The sequence below is a fragment of the Euprymna scolopes genome, chromosome 46, assembly GCF_053919585.1.
Source record: "Euprymna scolopes isolate OS-2025 chromosome 46, ASM5391958v1, whole genome shotgun sequence".
Classification (NCBI taxonomy): domain Eukaryota; kingdom Metazoa; phylum Mollusca; class Cephalopoda; order Sepiida; family Sepiolidae; genus Euprymna; species Euprymna scolopes.
Genome location: NC_136527.1, coordinates 3,857,127 through 3,877,117, shown reverse-complemented (window position 1 = coordinate 3,877,117; position 19,991 = coordinate 3,857,127). Strand labels below are relative to the sequence as shown.

The window sequence follows — 19,991 nt, the reverse complement described above, 5'->3', positions numbered from 1 at the left end:
TAAAGTTGGGGCCCGTTTTTTGGGTCACCCTGTATACACACTCACACACACATGCACCAATACACAGAGTATGAAACAAAAGACCTTAACAAAAGCTGCAAGATGTGCCGTTCAAGGTGTTTTTTTGTTAATAAACTACGGACGATGTCAATCGATTGATTTGGAACCTTTTGTCTGTCAATCGTAATATTATATGAACACCTTTTTATTATCTATACGTCTGTCGCTTTTTTTTCTATGGAGGTCTACAAAGTGGTTGTATCGAAATTATTTTTTTTTCATTAATATCTATTTCATGTCGCTTGCTTGCTTGCAAATTAGTGATTTATTTTATATTTTTATTGATTTTATATTTTTATTTTCATTACTTTTCTTTATTTTTGTTATTTTTTATTCAGTTTTATTTACTTTTTTATTCATTTTATTTTTTTTTCTATTTTTATTTTTATTCAATTTTTATTTTTTTTCATTTTTTTTTATTTTTTTATTTTTTTATTTTTATTCAATTTTTATTTTCATTACTTTTCTTTATTTTTGTTTTTTTTTAATTCAGTTTTATTTACTTTTTTATTCATTTTATTTTTTTTTTACTTTTTTTTTCTATTTTTATTTTTATTCAATTTTTATTTTTTTTCATTTTTTTATTTATTTTTTTATTTTTTCTATTTTTATTTTATTCAATTTTTATTTTTTCATTTTTTAATTTTTTATTTATTTTTATTTTATTTTTTTATTTTTTTTCATTTTTTTTTATTTTTATTTTATTTTTATTTATTTATATTAAAGAAAAACGGAAATAAAAGTTGTTCCAAGTTTTAATTCCGTTTAATTTGAAACTTTCCTCTGCTTATGAATTTTGGAACATGACTGCGAAGTGTAATGTTATGACTTTAAGGGGGGGGGAAGGGGGGGGAAGAATGGTGTCTGCTTATTTTGAATTGGAGTCAATGTTCATATTTACGGCACCTCAGCCCTTTACAAGATTTATAAAATAAAAGCAGAAACGTACCTGTAGTGGACGAGTGGATATATTATACAAATCCCCCAGTCGTACAAAATAGGAAAAATGAATTGTTTTGAGGAAGAAACGAAGAACGCGTTTATTTGAAGTAAACGAACTAGAATTTATTTCGTAAAGAAACAATTGAAAGAAAAGGGTACAGCACGTGTTTAGTTTGGCGTGCGTCTCTCACTGTGAACTGGTGAGAAGGAAAGTCTATTGTTGTAGAGAGAGAAAGAGTGAGAAAGTCCATCCAGTTTGTCGTGTGTCTCTCGCTGTTAGCTGGTGAAAGGGAAAGTCTATTGTTGTAGAGAGAGAAAGAGAAAATCAGTCCAGGCCATGGAGATAGAAAACATGTAAGGTGTACGTATTGTCTGTTGACTCTTACCCCACACATAGTAGCAGACGCGCGCCCCGAAAGGGAGCGGATAGTCCGTCGACCGCTCAGCTCGGGAGCTGAGTCGAAAAGGAGGAAACAGCTCAGGTCTCTTGCTTTTATAGTTGTTTCCGGTGGTCTTTTGCGCATGTGTGGATTTCTTTCAAAGGGGAAGTGACGTTGCCCATGTGTGCACGTTAGCGTGTGTGCATATGCATGTGAATGTGAGTGCATGTACGTGAACGTATGTATGTTTGTGTGCGCGTATGTGTATGACAAGAAAAATGGTTTGAGATGTGAACGCATGTTTTTGTGCGATACTAGAAGGGCTCGTACATAGCTTTTTATATCACCCTAACCCTAACCCTCACATCTCTTGACTGAGTTAGCTCACCTAGATAAAAAAAACTCATAACTACAATGCAAAACTTATTCTCTGGACAATTGGGACCATATCTCTCTGGCTATCCTAAGGAGGCTTGCAATCTCTCTATTGATTCATCTTCCACGACAATGTTCAATCCGACGACTGTGTTTGTCAGACTCAAAACTCAAACTCAACTCTCGACTGACTGACTAACTAAAAAATCCCCATGTGTGTTTCTATTTATATCAGGATATGTATATGGGGCTGTAATTCCCAGTAATGGCTCGCACCTAAATACACCCATTGTCTTGTAATGCAGGTGCGTTCTGTATCCTGTACCTCTATAAGGCCGCTGCGAAAAATGTAGGCTCTCTCTACTGTGCTAGAAAACTACTGACACCTGAAAGTATCCTATACCTCTATAAGGCCACCATTCGCCCATGTATGGAGCATTGTTGTCACATTTGGGCTGGTGCATCTGCTACTAGTCTCTCGCTCCTAGACAACGTTCAAAAGACAGTCGCCAACCTAATAGGTCCTGAACTGTCATCCAAGCTTCAGCCTCTGTCCCATCGACGAAATGTAGCATCCCTCTGCCTGTTCTACAAGTACTTTAACAGTGAATGCTCCGACGAACTGCAAGCACTTGTACCCCCTCAACATAAATACCCCCGACAAACCCGACAAGCAGCAAAATCCCACCCCTTCACAGTTGAGACCCCTAGATGTAAGAGAGCCTTATACTCCAGTAGTTTCTTCCCCAGAACCGCTAGACTTTGGAAGCCCCTTTCGGGTTCCTACTTCCCCAACTGTACTGACATGCAGAAGTTCAAGTGTAACGTGAACCAACATCTTGCTGCCCAACTCCCCCACATAGTACCCCTGTAGCTTATGTCCCTGATAGTAGCCCCCTACATCAAAGTGGGAATGTGCCTTGTTTGAGGTGAAAATGTAAAAAAAAAAAAAAAAAGTCCTGGGATTGATCTATCTCATCGGTAACCTTTGTTGACCCCTTTGCACTCCTTGGCACAAACATGTTGCGTTCAACTCGGTACTGTGGTAACCGTACTATTCATGTCATGGACTCTATAACAGTAATCTTAGGTAAAATGAGTTAAATTCAGACTAGAAGCTTTTTCTAAACGTCAGATGACTCAGTAGAACAATTGAGGTAACAGGATTTAGTTGACAGGGGAAGAGAGTTCCACAAACCTGCATTTCTTGGAAAGAAGCTACTGGAATAGAAAGCGGTATTATAATAAGGTATTAAAATAGCAAATTGATGGAGACCACTAGACCAGTGAATCAAATGAGCTAGAACAAAGGAAGCAGGGAATAGATCAGACAATTCTAAAGAACAAAATAGCATTTTCAGAAAAGACTGAGACTAGCACCTTATCAAACAGCTAAAAAAATAGCTAAAAAAAAATAGCTAAAAAACAGCTAAAAATAGCTAGAAAAATAGCTAAAAAATAGCTTTAAAAAACCAGCTAAAAAATAGCCTATCCTGCCTTGACAGAGTACAAAATAGACTTCCTGGCTTAGTGAGGGATGCCCTTTTCTCTTCCCTGCAACCTCTCTCCCACAGAAGAGATGTTGCGAGCCTGTCTTTGTTTTATCATTATTTCCATGGCAGGTGCTCGTCTGAGCTCCAATCTCTGGTCCCCCCTCCGCAGTCTTTCACGATAAACACCCATCTAGCTGAAACCTACTCTTTATCTGTGCCTAAATCAAAACGTAGATTCCATGAACAAAGCTTCTTTCTCAGAAGTGCACGCCTGTGGAACTCTCTACTGCTTGCCTGTTTCCCACCTGACTACAACTTGGACGTCTTCAAGTCCAACATAAACAAATTCCTGATAAACCGCCCCCTTAGGTAATGACACTTTATCAAATCTCCATTACTAACGATTACTACGATACTATCCCATTGATTACTGTACATGCAATAACTCCTATCCCTGAGTGGCTTCCGGGCCTTGATAAGTGGTGACTACCATGTAAAAAAAACAAAAAAACCTTCAAATGAGACAGATTCACCAGCCCAAATATGACAACAGTACTCCATACATGGTCTGATTGTAGATTTGTAGAGATAGGTGAGAGAAAGTGTTAAGATAGAGAGAACTGATTTTAAAAGAAGCAGAAAGAGCAATGGATCTAATATCTGTACTTAAAGAAAGATTTGATGAGAAAGAAAGACGAAGAAGTTTAAGAGTTGATTTCTCCTCAGGAAGAAACCAATTTGTCAACCAATTTTTTCACTCATACGAAACAATAGCCCCCCCCCCAAAAAAAAGAGACTAATTCAACGACCTAACAACTCTCTGTATAATGCTCACCTCACAGGTGTTAAATGAACTTTCCACCCACGTGCTAATTATTAAACATTTTATATACAAGGTAAATAAAATAAAGGTAATTTCACCTTTCATTGTGTTTTTTTTTGTAATGAAGTTTCAATTCCGATCCACCTGATTAGTTTGCAATTAAACCTCCACCCCCTCACTTTGTACCCTCGAGTTTTTTTGTTTTTTTTTGTTAGATGTTGGGGAGGCGTTTTGTTGAGGTTGGGGGTGGGAGCGGTGTACGGGTGAGAAATTATGAACATCCTTCTCCCCACCTGCCCCCCCCGCATCAATTATTGTTTTATTTGTAATTATATTTCATTAAACTAAATTCCATCATCAACCGAGGTTGTATATTCTCTGACACAGCGTGGAGTATTTCATACCTTCGTATAAGTCGCTATACGTTATTGAAGTTTTTTTTTGTATAAGTTGTATATATAAAATTATCACCATGCGGACGACAATTAGTAAGTTTAAAATCTTTTTTATTTTACTCGTTTTCGCCCTCTTCCCCCCGAAAAAGGAGGGTGGACCTGCAAATTCACCCTTGTCTGTTCTTCCGTTCGTCCATCCGCACTTTTCTCAATAACTATGCCTTGGAATTTTTTGAAATTTTGCACAAACATTAAACATGATACGAGTAAAAAACTAACAAAACGGATTTTCCAGGAAAACTCCGGCTGCCCCCCTAGGGGTGCGTTTCAGGTGTAAATGGCTAAAATTGACATTTTTGTGCTTATTAAAAAAAAATTGATGCTTTGGATTTTTATAAAACTTTCTGAAAAGTTGTAACTAACTGATTTCTATATAATTTTGTTTGTCTATACTTTGCAATAACTCTTGGGTGTGCCCCAGGGGCTCTTTTAGGGCTAATAAAAACACTTGATTTTTGGGGCTATTTTACCATATTTGTCCAAAATGCCTTTTTTATTATTTTACTTTTTTAATTTTACTTTTTTTTAATTTTACTTTTTTTTAATTTTACTTTTTTTTAATTTTACTTTTTTTTAATTTTACTTTTTTTTAATTTTACTTTTTTTTAATTTTACTTTTTTTTAATTTTACTTTTTTTTAATTTTACTTTTTTTTAATTTTACTTTTTTTTAATTTTACTTTTTTTTAATTTTACTTTTTTTAATTTTACTTTTTTTTAATTTTACTTTTTTTTAATTTTACTTTTTTTTAATTTTACTTTTTTTTAATTTTACTTTTTTTTAATTTTACTTTTTTTTAATTTTACTTTTTTTTAATTTTACTTTTTTTTAATTTTACTTTTTTTTAATTTTACTTTTTTTTAATTTTACTTTTTTTTAATTTTACTTTTTTTTAATTTTACTTTTTTTTAAATTTTACTTTTTTTACTTTTACTTTTTTTTAATTTTACTTTTTTTTAATTTTACTTTTTTAATTTTACTTTTTTTTAATTTCACTTTTTTTTAATTTTACTTTTTTTTAATTTTACTTTTTTTTAATTTTACTTTTTTTTAATTTTACTTTTTTTTAAATTTTACTTTTTTTTAATTTTACTTTTTTTACTTTTACTTTTTTTTACTTTTTTTAATTTCATTATTTTTTTAATTTTATTATTTTTTTGATTTTACTTCTTTTTTATTTCACTTTTTCATTCAAATATTTTAAATCTGCATCAAATTTTATCTGTATTCATTTACTTTTTTATTTTTACTCTTTTTTTTTGCTTTTTTAATTTTACACTTATTTTTACATTTTATTTTTATTTATTTTTTTTTTAATTTTACATTTTTATTTTTATTTTTTATTTTTATTTTTTATCTTACTTTTTTTATTTTACTCTTTTTTATTATTTCACTCAAATATTTTAAATTTGCATCAAATTTTATTCATTAGACACCATAATTTCATAATAGTCGTTTATCTACTAATACCTAACTCTGTGGCATCAGCGGGTATATGTGACCTAGCGCATCGGCCTTTGATCGTCATGATTTGGTTCCCTTTGTTATTATACATACCTGCATACCTAAATATATACAGCACCTAGTATTCCTAAATAGTCACCCATCTGGTATTGGCCAGGCTCCAAATTGCTTTACTTCGATGATTTTATGAGAACTGAGATATATTTAGATCCATTGTTCGGTCCTTTTTATTCCCATTCACCGCCACACGTTGGTTAACAATCCCATGTCAGCTTCCTTTTGTGTGCCTTTGTGAACAACTTTCTATCTATTGTTCTGCAGATTTTCCCTTTCTTTTGTCATTTTTTTTTTGTTTTTTTTACAAAGGAGTCACCATTTATCAAGGCCCGGAGGCCACTCAAGCATAAGGGTTTAATGAGTGTACAGTAGTCAAGGGGAGCAAGTCGTAGTCATTGTTAGTAGTGTCAATTTGGAAAATTGGATTACTTAAAGGGATGGCTCATGAAGAATTTGTCCACGTTGGACTTGAAGATGACAAATTGGAAAGCAGGAAAATAGGACAAAGTTCCACCGGTGCGCAGTTCTAAGAAAGAAACTTTGTTCATGGAATCTACGTTTAGGTTTAGGCACAGATAAAGAGTGGGGGAAATTATTGATAGTGGTTCCAGTAAGACAAGCATTTTTCGTGAAAGTCAAGCCATCGATTGGAGCTCAGACGAGCACTTGCCATGAAAATAATGATAAAGTAGAGACAGGCTTGCAACATCTCTTCTGTGGGAAAGAGGTTGCAGGGAAGAGAAAAGGGCATCCCCTACTAGGCTACAAAGATGTGGCAACAGTATTTCATCCTTGGACGTCCCTGGCTTTTATACATGTAGAGAATTTCTTCTTTTTTACTGCTACTAGTCTCTCTGTTCAAAAGAGAATCGCCAATCTGATAGGTATTGAACTATCATCTAAGCTTCAGTCTCTGTCTCATCGACAAAATGTTGCATCCCTCTGCCTGTTCTACAAGTATTTTAATGGTGAATGCTCTGGCGAACTGCAGACACTTGTGCCCCCACGACGTCGACAACCTCAACAAACCCGACAGGCAGCTAAATCCCACCCCCACACAGTAGAGTTCCCTAGATGTAAAAGATCTTTCTACTCCAGTAGTTTCTTCCCCAGAACCGCTGGACTCTGGAATTCCATTCCAGATCCCTGCTTCCCCAACTGTTCTGATGTGCAGAAGTTCAAGTGTAATGTGAACTGACATCTTGCTGCCCAAATCCCTACATAGTACTCCAGTAGTTGTTGCCCCTGATAGTAGCCCCCTCCACCAAAGTGGCAATGTGCCTTGTTTGTTGTTAAAGTGTAATAAAAAAAAATGTGGAAACAGTATTCCTGGCTCTTATACAGGTAGAGAATTGCATCAGCAGTGAGATATCTACTGGATCAATAGAAAGATGCCACCATTTTCTCAGCAGCCCTGCTTCTTTTTTTTTTCTTTCTCCCCACTTCCTAAGACTTTCGGGTTGGGATACTGATAGCATCATACTACAGCGCAACAGAAAAATAGCTATTACTGTCACAATGGCATAGTTTCTGTCAGAATGATTGTCAGAGATGGATCCTCTACTGGTATGTGGGTGATGGTGCGTCAATTAGAGGGGTGAGAGAAAGAAGAAGAAGCGGGGGGGATAGTTAAGATTGGGCTTGATTATAAGTGTGGTAGTCTGAAACCTGATTGGTTGAAGCAGGGATGAAGGATTGAGAACAGTACTCCTATTCGAGTCATATATTTTTCCTTTTTTGATTTTTTAACTTCTTAACATTGGTAACATTTAATGTGAGTAAAACAAAGCTGCTCTCCTTTAACAATTACAAGACGCCTCTCCAACCACCTGTATCCATGACAAATAACACTCTACCTGAGAATTCTACCTTCAAACTCCTCAGCCTAACATTTGTGGGCAGTATGAACTCGAACAAATACATAGAGGGCATTGCAAAGGCTGCTGCAAAGAAGATGGGTTCCCTCTATCAAGCTAGAAGACTACTCATGCCTGAGAGTATCCTGTACCTCTATAAGGCCATCATGCACCCATGCATGGAGTATTGTTGCCACATCTGGGCTGGTGCATCTACCACTAGTCTCTCCCTCTTAAATAAAGTCCAAAAAAGAGTTGTCAATCTAATCGGTCCCACTTTATCAACTAAGCTCCAACCCCTGTCCCATCACCGCAATGTTGCATCACTGTGCCTGTTTTAAAAATATTTTAATGGAATGTGTTCTGATGAACTCGTTTCACTTGTGTCCCCTCGACGTACATCTCTCCGACAAACCCGCTTAGCAACAAAATCTCACCCCTTCACTGTTGATGTCCCTAAATGCTAGAAAGCTTTCTATTCTAATAGTTTCTTCCATCGAACAGCTAGACTTTGGAATTCCCTTCCTGCTGCCTGCTTCCCTGGCTGTACTGATATGCAGAAGTTTAAATGTAACATAAACAAATATCTTGTTAATCTTTCCTAGACATGGCCCCAAATAGTAGCCCCTTACATCCAAGTGGCGATATGCTTTGTAAGGGGTAAACATGAGTAAAATAAAAACGTCGATAGTATCAGATAACCTCATTTTGAGTTTGAGACCACAAAGATTTTGTTGAGTGGTGATCCATTACGTTGAACAAAGATGGTGGTAGCAAATCAAATCGGCGAAGAATCACTGCAGTCACGATCTCGAATGTTGAGTAATTTTTAATTACAAAGATGGCGGCACAATCAGCAGTGATTTGGTTTTGTCAAAACGGAGACTGATAGCGAACTGATTTGAATCCAAAATTTGATATTTTTATAATGAGGTCGGAGGCTTCTCATTGGTTGATTGTCCTAACACGTAGTTATAAATAAGATTGTCCAATTTCTTGTGGTCATACCCTCATTATGAATGGGGATGCGTCTCCTTGCAGCTTTGGCGGCTTGGAGACTGGTTAGAGTACTCGTCAAGGATCCATTCTGAACACTCAGCCCGACAGGTGCGACGTTGGGAATCGGCTCAGTACCTGTCGGACTGAGGTATTACTCAGGAGGTTCACCCTCTCAGGCCTTTCCATCCGGCTTTCGGGTAGAGCAAGTTTATTGCTTGTTGCCTGAGGCGCCCCAACCGGGGAATGCCAATAGGGTACTCGGGCAAGTTTTGTAAATGCAACAGTGCCCCTCCTTTTGGGGAGCTTGTTTGGATCCTCCCCCCGTTCTGACCTTGTGTCACATATTAGTGATGTGGCCACCAGTTAAATATCTATCCTCATTATGAATCAAAAACATTTTAACAGTTTTCGTTTAGTTTTTGGTTACGTAAACTGCTGTAGGAAGATGCCGGCTCCAGTGCAGATCATAACCACCAACAGATAATGGCTTAGATTATCTGAAAAATAAAAAATGAAAGTTGCTCCAGACAAGGCATGTAGCCACTTGATGTAAGGAGCTAAAAACATAACAAGAAACTATACAAGCGTGAGATGTGTAAATTCCGTCCCAGAAAACAACAATTCTTACACCTTTGTCGGAAACATCGCTGATGAAATGTGAGGTTTGATTGTTTCAGTTTTTTTTTAATCTTCAAATATTTATTCATAGTGTTTGGTTTGAGTGTTTTGTTTCACGGTATATCAACCATTTTGGTTTATTTTCGCTAAAAGTTTCGATGCTTAAGAAATATTCTTGGTAAACCTTTGTGAGATCGACTAAGAAAATGCTGATATCAGAAAGAAGCATTTGTTTTTTGTTTTTTTTTACAAGGGGGGGGGTCACCACTTATCAAGGCCCAAAGGCTACTCGAGGATATAGGTATGGTAGTAATCGTTAATGGTGGGAATTTGGTATGATTTTTTTTTTTTTTTTTTTTTTTTTTAAGAAATGGCTCAACAAGACCTGTTTACATTGAACTCGAAGACAACCCTATTGTAGTCAGCTGGAAAGCAGGCCAGCAGAACAGAGTTCCATAGGCAGGCAGTTCTCGGAAAGAAGCTTTGTTCATGGAATTCGTGTTTAGGCACCGACAGAGTGGGGAAAATTGTTGATAGTGATTTTGGCTAGACGAATGATTTTTGTAAAAGTTTGGCAAGGGGGACCATAGATTGGAGCTCTGACAAGCTCTTGCCGTGAAAATAACGATAGAGCAGAGACATGTTAGCAATGTCTCTTCTGTGGGAAAGAGGTGGCAGGGAAGAGAAAAAAAGCATCACCTACCAGGTTTCAAAACCGGTTTTGAACTCCGTTAAGGCAGGGTAGGATACTCCAAGCAGCTCCGATCCAGATGTAGCAACAGTACTCCATCCTTGGATGTACCTGGCTCTTATACAGGTAGAAATTGCATCGGCAGTGAAATGTGAAATATCTACTGGACCGCTCCAGTAGATATTTCACTGCCGATGCAATTTCTACCTGTATAAGAGCCAGGTACATCCAAGGATGGAGTACTGTTGCTACATCTGGATCGGAGCTGCTTGGAGTATCCTACCCTGCCTTATGATCCTCCATTTTTCCGTTGACCTTGACAATGGATTTGGTGTAGGCACTCCATTTTTCAGATCAAGAATGAAGGTCAAACTCAGAAGCTTATCAAAGCATAGTGTTTCCCCAAAACGAGAGCCATTTACTTCAATTGGGGTCAGATAGGGTCAGAGTGTTGATGATGAAAAGAGAGAAGCTTGGTTTTAGATGCATTGAAATTAACCAGACACTTCTTAAAAATAAGATATTAATGAGGTGTAGACATATTTTCCAGATCTTTATTTTTTTATTTTTATTTTAAAAGAAATCGCTTCAGACAAGGCATGAAACCACTTAATGTAAGGATCTAAATTAGAAAACTACTTCAAGATCCAAAACTATCCGATAAATGTGAGATAGATAGATCCCAACCCCAAAAAACAGAGAGTCTTTCCCCTTTATCAGGAAAGAAACGAGCCTGACAGATAAGGGTTGAGATTGGCGTGCCACTTTTGACAGCTAAAAAAAATGGTCTCAAGCTCGTGATAGGAGGCGGATTTTTGTTTTCAAGCATATGGCAAAGCTCTCGTGAGTATGTCCATTAGTCAAGTAAGTTAAATATAGCACCAGTGGTACTTTAATCGATGCCTCCGTTCAGTCTCGAAAGACAAAGGATACTCTCTGTAGGGGGCAGCAGTGCGTTTAATTGTGAAGCAAGGGTGGTGCAAACTGCAACCACACCTATTCTGAATCGGCACTGTTTGAGTCCAGTGGCAGAAGTCCAGGACGACTGGAAACAATGCCGAGATAAGCGGAGAGCACATACAGCACCTGGAAGTCCCAAATGGTCACCCATTTAGTGCTGACCAGGTTCAACGTTGCTTAACCTTCGGTAATCTAACGAGAACCGGTGTGTCAATGTGATTATGTCGTGCAGTGGCACTTTTTGCCCATTCATTGACTCAGAACAAATGGTTGATTTCAAACTAGCCTGGGTGCCTGGCGTTGCCCGTAGGTGTGTGTTGTGCAAAAAAAAAAAAAAAAGTGGTAGTAGGAAGGCAGGCTCGAACCTGTGAATGTGGGGGGAGGTGTTAAAAAAAAATGGTATTAGCATGGGGAGGGAATCAAAACAACAGTAGGTAGCCAGCTAAAATGTCGGCAAAAAAATTCGACCCCTCCTTGTACAAAACGGCCGAGTTTAATGTATTTGGCCAATTTTTCGATATTTGTCGTCCGAGATGCCAGCTTCAAAATGATACCGATCTCGTGAAAATCTGTTGCCACTGTCGAAAGTTTTTGCAAGATATATGATGATTGCAACGTCTTGTCAGACGAGTGCCACTCCCTCAGACATTTAAAATCCATGAGCCCAAATGTCTGAGGGAGTATCTATACAAATATGATGTTAAAGAGTCTTAGCTTTGTACGACAGCTAAGTCTCTCTCTCGGTTCAAAATGTTGAGATCCAGCAACAAGCAAGAGCAAGATAGCCAGCAACAAATTAAACTGCAGACCAGCTTAATGCAGGTACTGGTCTTCTGCTTTATGGTTTTTTAAATCAGAGATTTGCTTCTCCTAGAAAGGTTGCCTTCACCACGGCTTACGGGAGCCCTCTCTACCCCAATACACATATACACACACACACAAATATACACGGTGCTAGTTGGCCGTTGACCCAGAAAAAGAGTTCATTCGCCCTTTGGAAGGTCTTGTTTTTAATCCTTCAGGGAGACTAGCCGCCCTCCTCACCAAACAAGTCTGGTGGGGGAACCAGTTTAGTCGCCGGTGACCCGACCATGAGGCAGGTAGTACTGGGTTACATGGTACCAGTAGCATATGACATGACCTGACAATATATGCAAGATATACAAACATACATACATACATTTAAACAGACAGGTGAGATTTATATTATAGATTGACGGTTCAGTATGGTTACATTTGTACTATTTGCATCTAGTACTAATCCTTATTAATGTATAACTGTGCCTCAAACGGATACCATAATACTTAGTTTGCTGCAACTTATAATAACAAAGGTCCATACAAAATTTCATCCAAATCCACTCAGTAGTTTCCAAGAAGTTTAATGGACAGACAGGCAGAGAAAAATAGGGTGTTATCTTTTTTTTTTAAATTAAAATAAAACACAGAAAAATATTTTTATTATACGAATATGTGGTTTATTCAACAGATAAATATTTTGACATTTATAATTGAAATAGCCTGGGTGCCCGGCGTTGCCTGGGTGTTGAGAAAAAAAAAAGAAGTAGGCAGGCTCAAACCCATACTGCGAAGGAGGAAAAAAACATGAAAAAAAAACCGTGATGCATTAGCTGTTGCTCCCATTGCCAAACCAGAAGTGACAAATGTTTAAATTAAGGCTAGTCAATCGAAAAGAGGGGATGACTTTTGAAAATATCGGCGAAAAAAGTGACCCCTCCTTGTAAAAAAGTGCCCAGTTGAGGGTGAAGGAATTAATGTTTTTGGCCGATTTTTCAATACAAACATACCTACATACGGTCCTGGATATGACCTTAAACTATATCCAGTGGTGAGGCCCCAGCTTGTGGGCTTTGGGGAGTGTGGAGCCACCCTTTAATTACCATTTCGTAAATCTGAATTTCACATGCAAACAATGGAATCTACGTATTCCTCGTATTTTTCAGATGATTATATCCAAAAATTACGAAAATCGATAAGGTAGAAAATTATTTTTTAAAGAAAATAAAAAATAGAATTTAATAAAAACGATCTTAAGACACAGGAGAGTTCAGGTCCTTCAAGTTTTACGATATATTTTTGTTTATTAAATTGTTAGGTGAAAGTACAGAATAGTTACAATACACCCGGTAACCTGGCCCTGTCGGTGGGGCATTAGAATACGCCGACTGCCCCCCTGCAGATGGTAAAAGTCCCTCAATGGGGGTCCTGGATATGACCTTAAACTATATCCAGTGGTGAGGCCCCAGCTTGTGGGCTTTGGGGAGTGTGGAGCCACCCTTTAATTACCATTGCTCCCAGGTCCACTCTGACCTGGAGTGGTAGTACCTGTTAGGGTCCCAACTGTGGGTTAAATAGAAACCGACTTGAAAACAACAAATATATTCTATTAAAAAAAATTTTCTTCAAAATCTTTGGATTCGGCATTAAATAACCCGAAAAGGGTTGATATGCCGTAAAACAAAAACAACCAACCAACCATACTTACATACATTTAAACAGACAGGTGAGATTTATATTATAGATTAATGTATAACTGCATCAAACGGATACCATAATACTTAGTTTGCTGCAACTTATAATAACAAAGGTGCATACAAAATGTCATCCAAATCCACTCAGTAGTTTCCAAGTTTTTAATAGTTGGTAAACTTTAAATTAAAATAAAACACAGAAAAATATTTTTATTATACGAATATGTGGTTTATTCAACAGATAAATATTTTTACATTTATAATTGAAATAGCCTGGATGCCCGGCGTTGTCAAATGAGCGGTCGAGCCTCAAAATGATACCGATCTCGTGAAAATCTGTCACCTCTGCCAAAAGTTTTAGGCAGACATACAAACATACATACATTTTAAACAGACAGGTGAGATTTATATTATAGAATACAATTTCGGGAATATGGTATCTAAGGCACACGTGTATATAGCGTAATCTAGAGGTCTAATTTTCACAAACTCCAAGTATTAAATTAAACTATATTTCAACAATAGCATGTCGAATTTTTTCTTCCAAGTAGTCTATTACGTTTGGTTTATCCATTAGTCAAGCAAGTTAAATATAGCACCAGTGGTGCATTGCATTAAAAAAATTAAATATGTCAAAATGGATTTTGGTTCATTTGTAAACACGTCCACAATTTAAATTTTTTTGGGGGAAAAAAAAAAAAAAGGTGGATGACATTTAAATTTTTTTGGGGAAAAAAAAAAAAAAAGTGTATGACAAAAGAATTCAGAAGCATTTAAGCGGTCAAATAAGATAGTTTTAAAATTCTTAGCAAATTCTTAATTAAAAACATTGAAAATTGATATGTTGGGCCTTTTGGCTATGATCACAGCGTAGTATCTGTGTCATGTTGTGGCGGGCAATGCCAAACGTCTGAACAACTATTAATATTGATTTTTTTTTTTTTTAATTTTTTACACAGTGGTCACCACTTATCAAGGCCCAGAAGCTACTCAGGGATAAGGGTTATTGCAAGTACGTACATTACGTTAGTGTGGAGATTTGATAAAGTGTTTACTTTAGGGGGCGGTTCATTAGGAATTTGTTAACGTTGGACCTGAACACATCCAAGTTGTAGTCAGGTGGGAAGCAGGCAGACGGAACAGAGTTCCACAGGCGTGCAGTTCTAAGAAAGAAGCTTTGTTCATGGAATCCACGTTTTGATTTAGGCACAGATAAAGAGTGGGGGAAATTTTTCACAGTGGATTCGGCTAGACGGGTGTTTTTTGTGAAAGATTGGCGAGCACCTGCTTTATTAACTGTTATGTAGAAAACTTATGCTGTATTTCAGCTCTGTTGAATTTTGTCTTCCATGTGGTCTATTGTGTCTGATTTATCCATTAGTCTAGGAAGCTAAATATAGCACCAGTGGTACATTGGCCAGGCATGAAACCAAACTGAAAGGCTAAATATATAAATTGTGATTCCCCCACCCACCCACCAGAGAGAATGAAACAAGAACCTTCTGCTCTTCTCGGACAGGTAATTAAACGCAACTGCCTTGGACCACCAGCTGCTACCAGAAGGTCTTTTGTTTAAAACAATTTTTTTTTTTTGAATTGTTGATACTATCTACTCTTATTGGTTGTATGGTTTTTACGTTCTGTCAGGAGGCAAACATCTCAAACCTCAGAAATACGAGAGTCCATATATTTGGACGAAATAAAAGATAGAATTTTTTTTTTTTTGATATGCTTTAAAATGCAAATAATTTTGTTGTTATTAAATTTGTCTTTTTTTTTTCTTTTCTTTTTTTCTTTTCTTTTTTTCTTTTCTTTTTTTCTTTTTTTTTCTTTTTTTTTCTTTTTTTTCTTTTTTTTCTTTTTTTTTCTTTTTTTTACATTAAATACTAATCTCTACTAGTATCTAAAAGTCACTTTGTATGTGTGTGTGTGAGTTCCTCATAGGTTCCGAAACAGCTAAGCCTATCTTTTGCAAATTTCACACGAAGCTAATTTATCTATTTGGCAGCGTTCTTAAATATGTTTTGTTGTTAAATTTGTCTTTTTTTTTCTTCTTTTTTTTCTTTTCTTTTTTCTTTTTTTTTCTTTTTTTTTCTTTTTTTTCTTTTTTCTTTTTTTTCTTTTTTTTTCTTTTTTTTTCTTTTTTTTTTCTTTTTTTTTCTTTTTTTTTTTTTTACATTAAATACTAATCTCTACTAGTATCTAAAAGTCACTTTGTATGTATGTGTATGAGTTCCTCATAGGTTCCGAAACAGCTAAGCCTATCTTTTGCAAATTTCACACGAAGCTAATTTATCTATTTGGCAGCATTCTTTAATGTTTTGTACAGAAATAATCCGATAAGTATCGAAAATCAAAACATTCCGATTTCAAAAATAGGTTTTCTTCTCTTACAGATAAAAAAATTTTTTACAGGGGAATGTTTTACGTTACACTGGTGTAACCTTGGCCGGTGTAACGTAAAATATTCCCCCGTAAAAGTACTTCTTATTTATCTATGAGAGAAGAATGACTATTTTTAAGATTGTCAAGCCCAAATATCAGCTGACATGGTATTGTAAACAAACACGGACGGAATTTGATGAACGACATTATCATTATTATTTTTTTTTTGCAAATTAGTCCAGTAAGGGAGATAATGAAATCTTGGTAAATTATTTATTCTTAAAAAAAAAAAAAAAAAAAAAAAATCCAGAATTATTGACATCTGTGGTAGAGCATTTGACTACGTATCGAATGGTCGCGTGTTCAAGCCCGGTTGTATCTCGCCATTTAATTTTAATTTTTTCTTATTAATGAGTTCAATTTATGATAAAAGAAGAGGTACCATTTAAAATCGCTGCAAATCATTTCTTTGTTAGCATATTTTAAAACAAAACATTAATCAGAAGTGATTTTTCCAGGGCATTCATCTTCAAGCCCAAATATCAGCTGACATGAGATTGTAAACAAACACAGACGGAGTTTGATGAACGACATTATCATTATTATTTATTTATTTATTTTTTTTTTTTTTTGCGAATTTGTCCACAAGGCAAATTATTCCTCGTTAATATATATTTTATTCAACAGAGGATTGAGTTTAAAATACATACACAATCTGCATAAATTAAAATATGTTTAAATGTAGTGACCAGGCAACGCCGGGCGACCAGCTAGTAATTAATATTCATTTGAAGAAAAAAGAAAAATGATATATATATATAAGTGTGCTTAAGATATATTTTGTACAGAAATTCATCCGATTGGTATCGAAAATCGACAAAATCCAGTCTTCAAAATAGATTTTCTTCTCCTATAGATTAAAAAAAGATGAATTTTTACACGTGATTATTTTACGTGACACCAACCATAAAATATTCCTGTGTAAAAATTTTTTTTTTTTTTTTATCTATAAGAGAAATATTTTACGTTACACTGGTGTAATCTTGGCTGGTGTAATATAAAAATTTTCCTGTAAAAATTCTTTTTTTATCTAGAAGAGAAGAAAGACTATGTCAAGCCCAAATATCATAAAAATTCTTTATATATATATATATACATATAGTCATCCACATACAGTACTGTTTCGCTGTTTCACAGCTCATCAGTGCGGCTAGACAGGCAACTACCTCAAGCCAGGATTGAAACCCGACCGTTTATACGGCAGTCAAGGCTTCTAACCATTACGCTATTGGCGGCTGCTTGAACGAGTAGTGAGTTTAACAATGTTTTAGATATCGTCCGAAATACCTCCGCTCGATTTGTTTACACAAAGAGCGTCGCTTATATGCTAATGGTAATTCGTTTTTCATTTCTCAATATGCTCAACTCAAGGTGAGGAGCACTATAGTCATCCACATACAGTACTGTTTCGCTGTTTCACAGCTCATCAGTGCGGCTAGACAGGCAACTACCTCAAGCTACCTTATATATATATATATATATATATATATATATATATATATATAAGTAATGTGATTTATAATTTAAAATTTAAAAAATTTTTTAAATTTAAAAATCAAATTTTAATTAAATTAAAAATCAGTTTCATAAGAAGGAACAACAACAAAATCAATTATCTGTACGATCGTTTCGGAAATCCGTGCTTTTTATTGTGGTATACATGAAGTTATGTAGAACAATTATATATAGTTTTTTGGTAAGCAAGGTCTCCTCATCAGCAAATTTAGGAGGGTTTTTATTGAATTTAAAAGACACCATAAATAAGCCTAGCATTAAAAGTAAGGCAGATGAATCTGAAAAAAATTGAAATAAAAGGTTTGGATTTAAAATTTATAAGAAAATTAATATGGGTTAGAGATAGAAATAAGTAGAGAAAAATATAGATTTGAATTTACATTAGAAGTTTGCTTTAAAAATATATAGAGATATTTACCTTTTAATTTTTCGCTTTTTGAAATCAGGAACTATGGTTAAAATACTCATTTAGATGTTTGCTATAGCTTTTTATTTTATTGAATGATGAATTTTAAAAGGGCGACGCTCGTGCAATAAATTGTTTCCATTAGCGTATTTTTGATTTAAAGACGCTACAGTTTATATATATAGAGAGAATATTTTTATTACAAGTTTTTAAGGGGAGATAATTGTCATGTGTTCTTGACTTTATTTATTATTTGTTTTACGGGTCTAAGGGAGGTAATTGGTCTAACTTAATTTATTTAAAAAAAAAAAATATAATAATAATTGTAATCTATTTTTACTAATAAGTAATTTTTAATGATTTAAGGTGGTTTATATTTATTAAATTTAAACCAACGTTTATGATTACATGTCAGAAGCTCTTGTCTTGAATTTAATAGTTTGGTTGTACTTTTTATATCTTCATATTTTAAAATTTTTAGGGTCTCTTTTGTACATAGTGCACAAAATTTATCTCCTGGTTTATATGATTTGCAAGTCTCAATTATTTGCCATTTTAAGTTGAAAGAAATATTGCTGTTTTTTAGTTGCCAAATATAGTTGGATAGAGTAGTTTGGTTTGATAGAGAGTTATTTTTAAAAGAATGTTTGTGCGTTGAAATTCTATGTTTTATTAGGCCAGATGTGGAACCAAAATATATTACCTCTTGATTGTTGTGATTATTTTCCGTCACTCAGCTCTTTAGACTATTGTTCTAATCTCCTTTAAATTATATATATATATATATAAAAAGGTGAAAGTGTGTGTCTGTCTGTCTGTCTGTCTGTGTACATTTCCCTACACAATATCGCTGTCAATTTCCAGTCTGCAGACTCGAAATTTGATATATAGGGTGCTGAGATTTGGGAAAATCTTTGTAATCTGTTAAGGGGTAAAAATTCAACAATTTGACCTTTGAAAACTCTACTAAACTTCTCTGCCAATTTTGGGTCTAAACACTTGAAATTTTAGATATAGGTTCCTTGGACATGGATCTAACTTAATAACTTGATTTAAACCCAAAACCATAAATGTTAAGGGGTCATAATAGGGGTAAAAAAAATTTGACCTCTGCGGTCTCTACCAAATTGCTCAGACAATTTCTGGTCTAAACATTTGAAATTTTACATAAAGGGTATTCAGAGATAGGACAAGCTTTTTAATCGGTTTGGGTCGAAAATTGGAGTTACCAAATATGTAAATGTATGTATGTTTGCATGTCTGCCTAAAATTTTTGACAGAGGCGACGGATTTTTACAAGATCAGTATCGTTTTGAAGATGAAAAATATCGAAAAATTGGAGGGGGGGTCGCTTTTTTCGCCGATATTTTCAAAAGTCATCCCCTCTTTTCGATTGTCTAATCTTAATTTAAACCTACATCACTTCTGGTTTGGTGGTGGTTGTAACAGCAAAGACATCACGTTTTTTTCATGTTCTTTTCCTTCTTGGCGGTACCGGTTTGAGCCTGCCTTCCTACTACCACTTTTTTTTTTTGCTCAACATACACCTCCAAACACCTGGGCAACACCGGGCTGAAATGCTAACTGTGCATCAAACGGATACCATAATGGTTAGTCTGCTGTACCTTATAACAAGTCCATACACAATATCTGATCTGGCACCATAGGCAGAGACATCTTTTTTTTTTTTTTTTCAATGTTCACCCCAAACAAGGCACAGTGCCACTTTGAAGTAGGGAGCTACTATCGGGGACATAATTTGCGGGGGTATTATGAAGGGAGATGAGTAGCAACATGTCTCTTATGCCACTCAAAAACAGAGGCTACAAGAACCTATATATATATATATATATATATATATATATATATAAAAGTGAACGTGTGTGTGTGTGTGTCTGTACATTTCCCTACGCAATAACTCTGTCAATTTCCAGTCTACAGACTCGAAACTTGATATACA

The 19,991-nt window shown here is 35.3% G+C and overlaps 1 protein-coding gene across 2 annotated transcripts in view; it reads left to right on the top strand.

The window, feature by feature from the left end:
- Positions 1 to 19,991, top strand: part of LOC145271348 (ADP-ribose pyrophosphatase-like) — a 157,612-nt gene that overhangs the window by 41,835 nt on the left and 95,786 nt on the right. Inside the window, exon 1 of one of the 2 annotated variants that reach the window (XM_080126892.1) lies at positions 4,392 to 4,561. The exons of the other annotated variant lie outside the window; for it this stretch is intronic. Within the exon in view, the coding sequence (XP_079983018.1) occupies positions 4,546 to 4,561 (16 nt within the window). The 5' untranslated portion in view covers positions 4,392 to 4,545. Of the gene's footprint in view, positions 1 to 4,391; positions 4,562 to 19,991 lie in introns of those variants that run through there. 2 annotated transcript variants of the gene reach the window in all.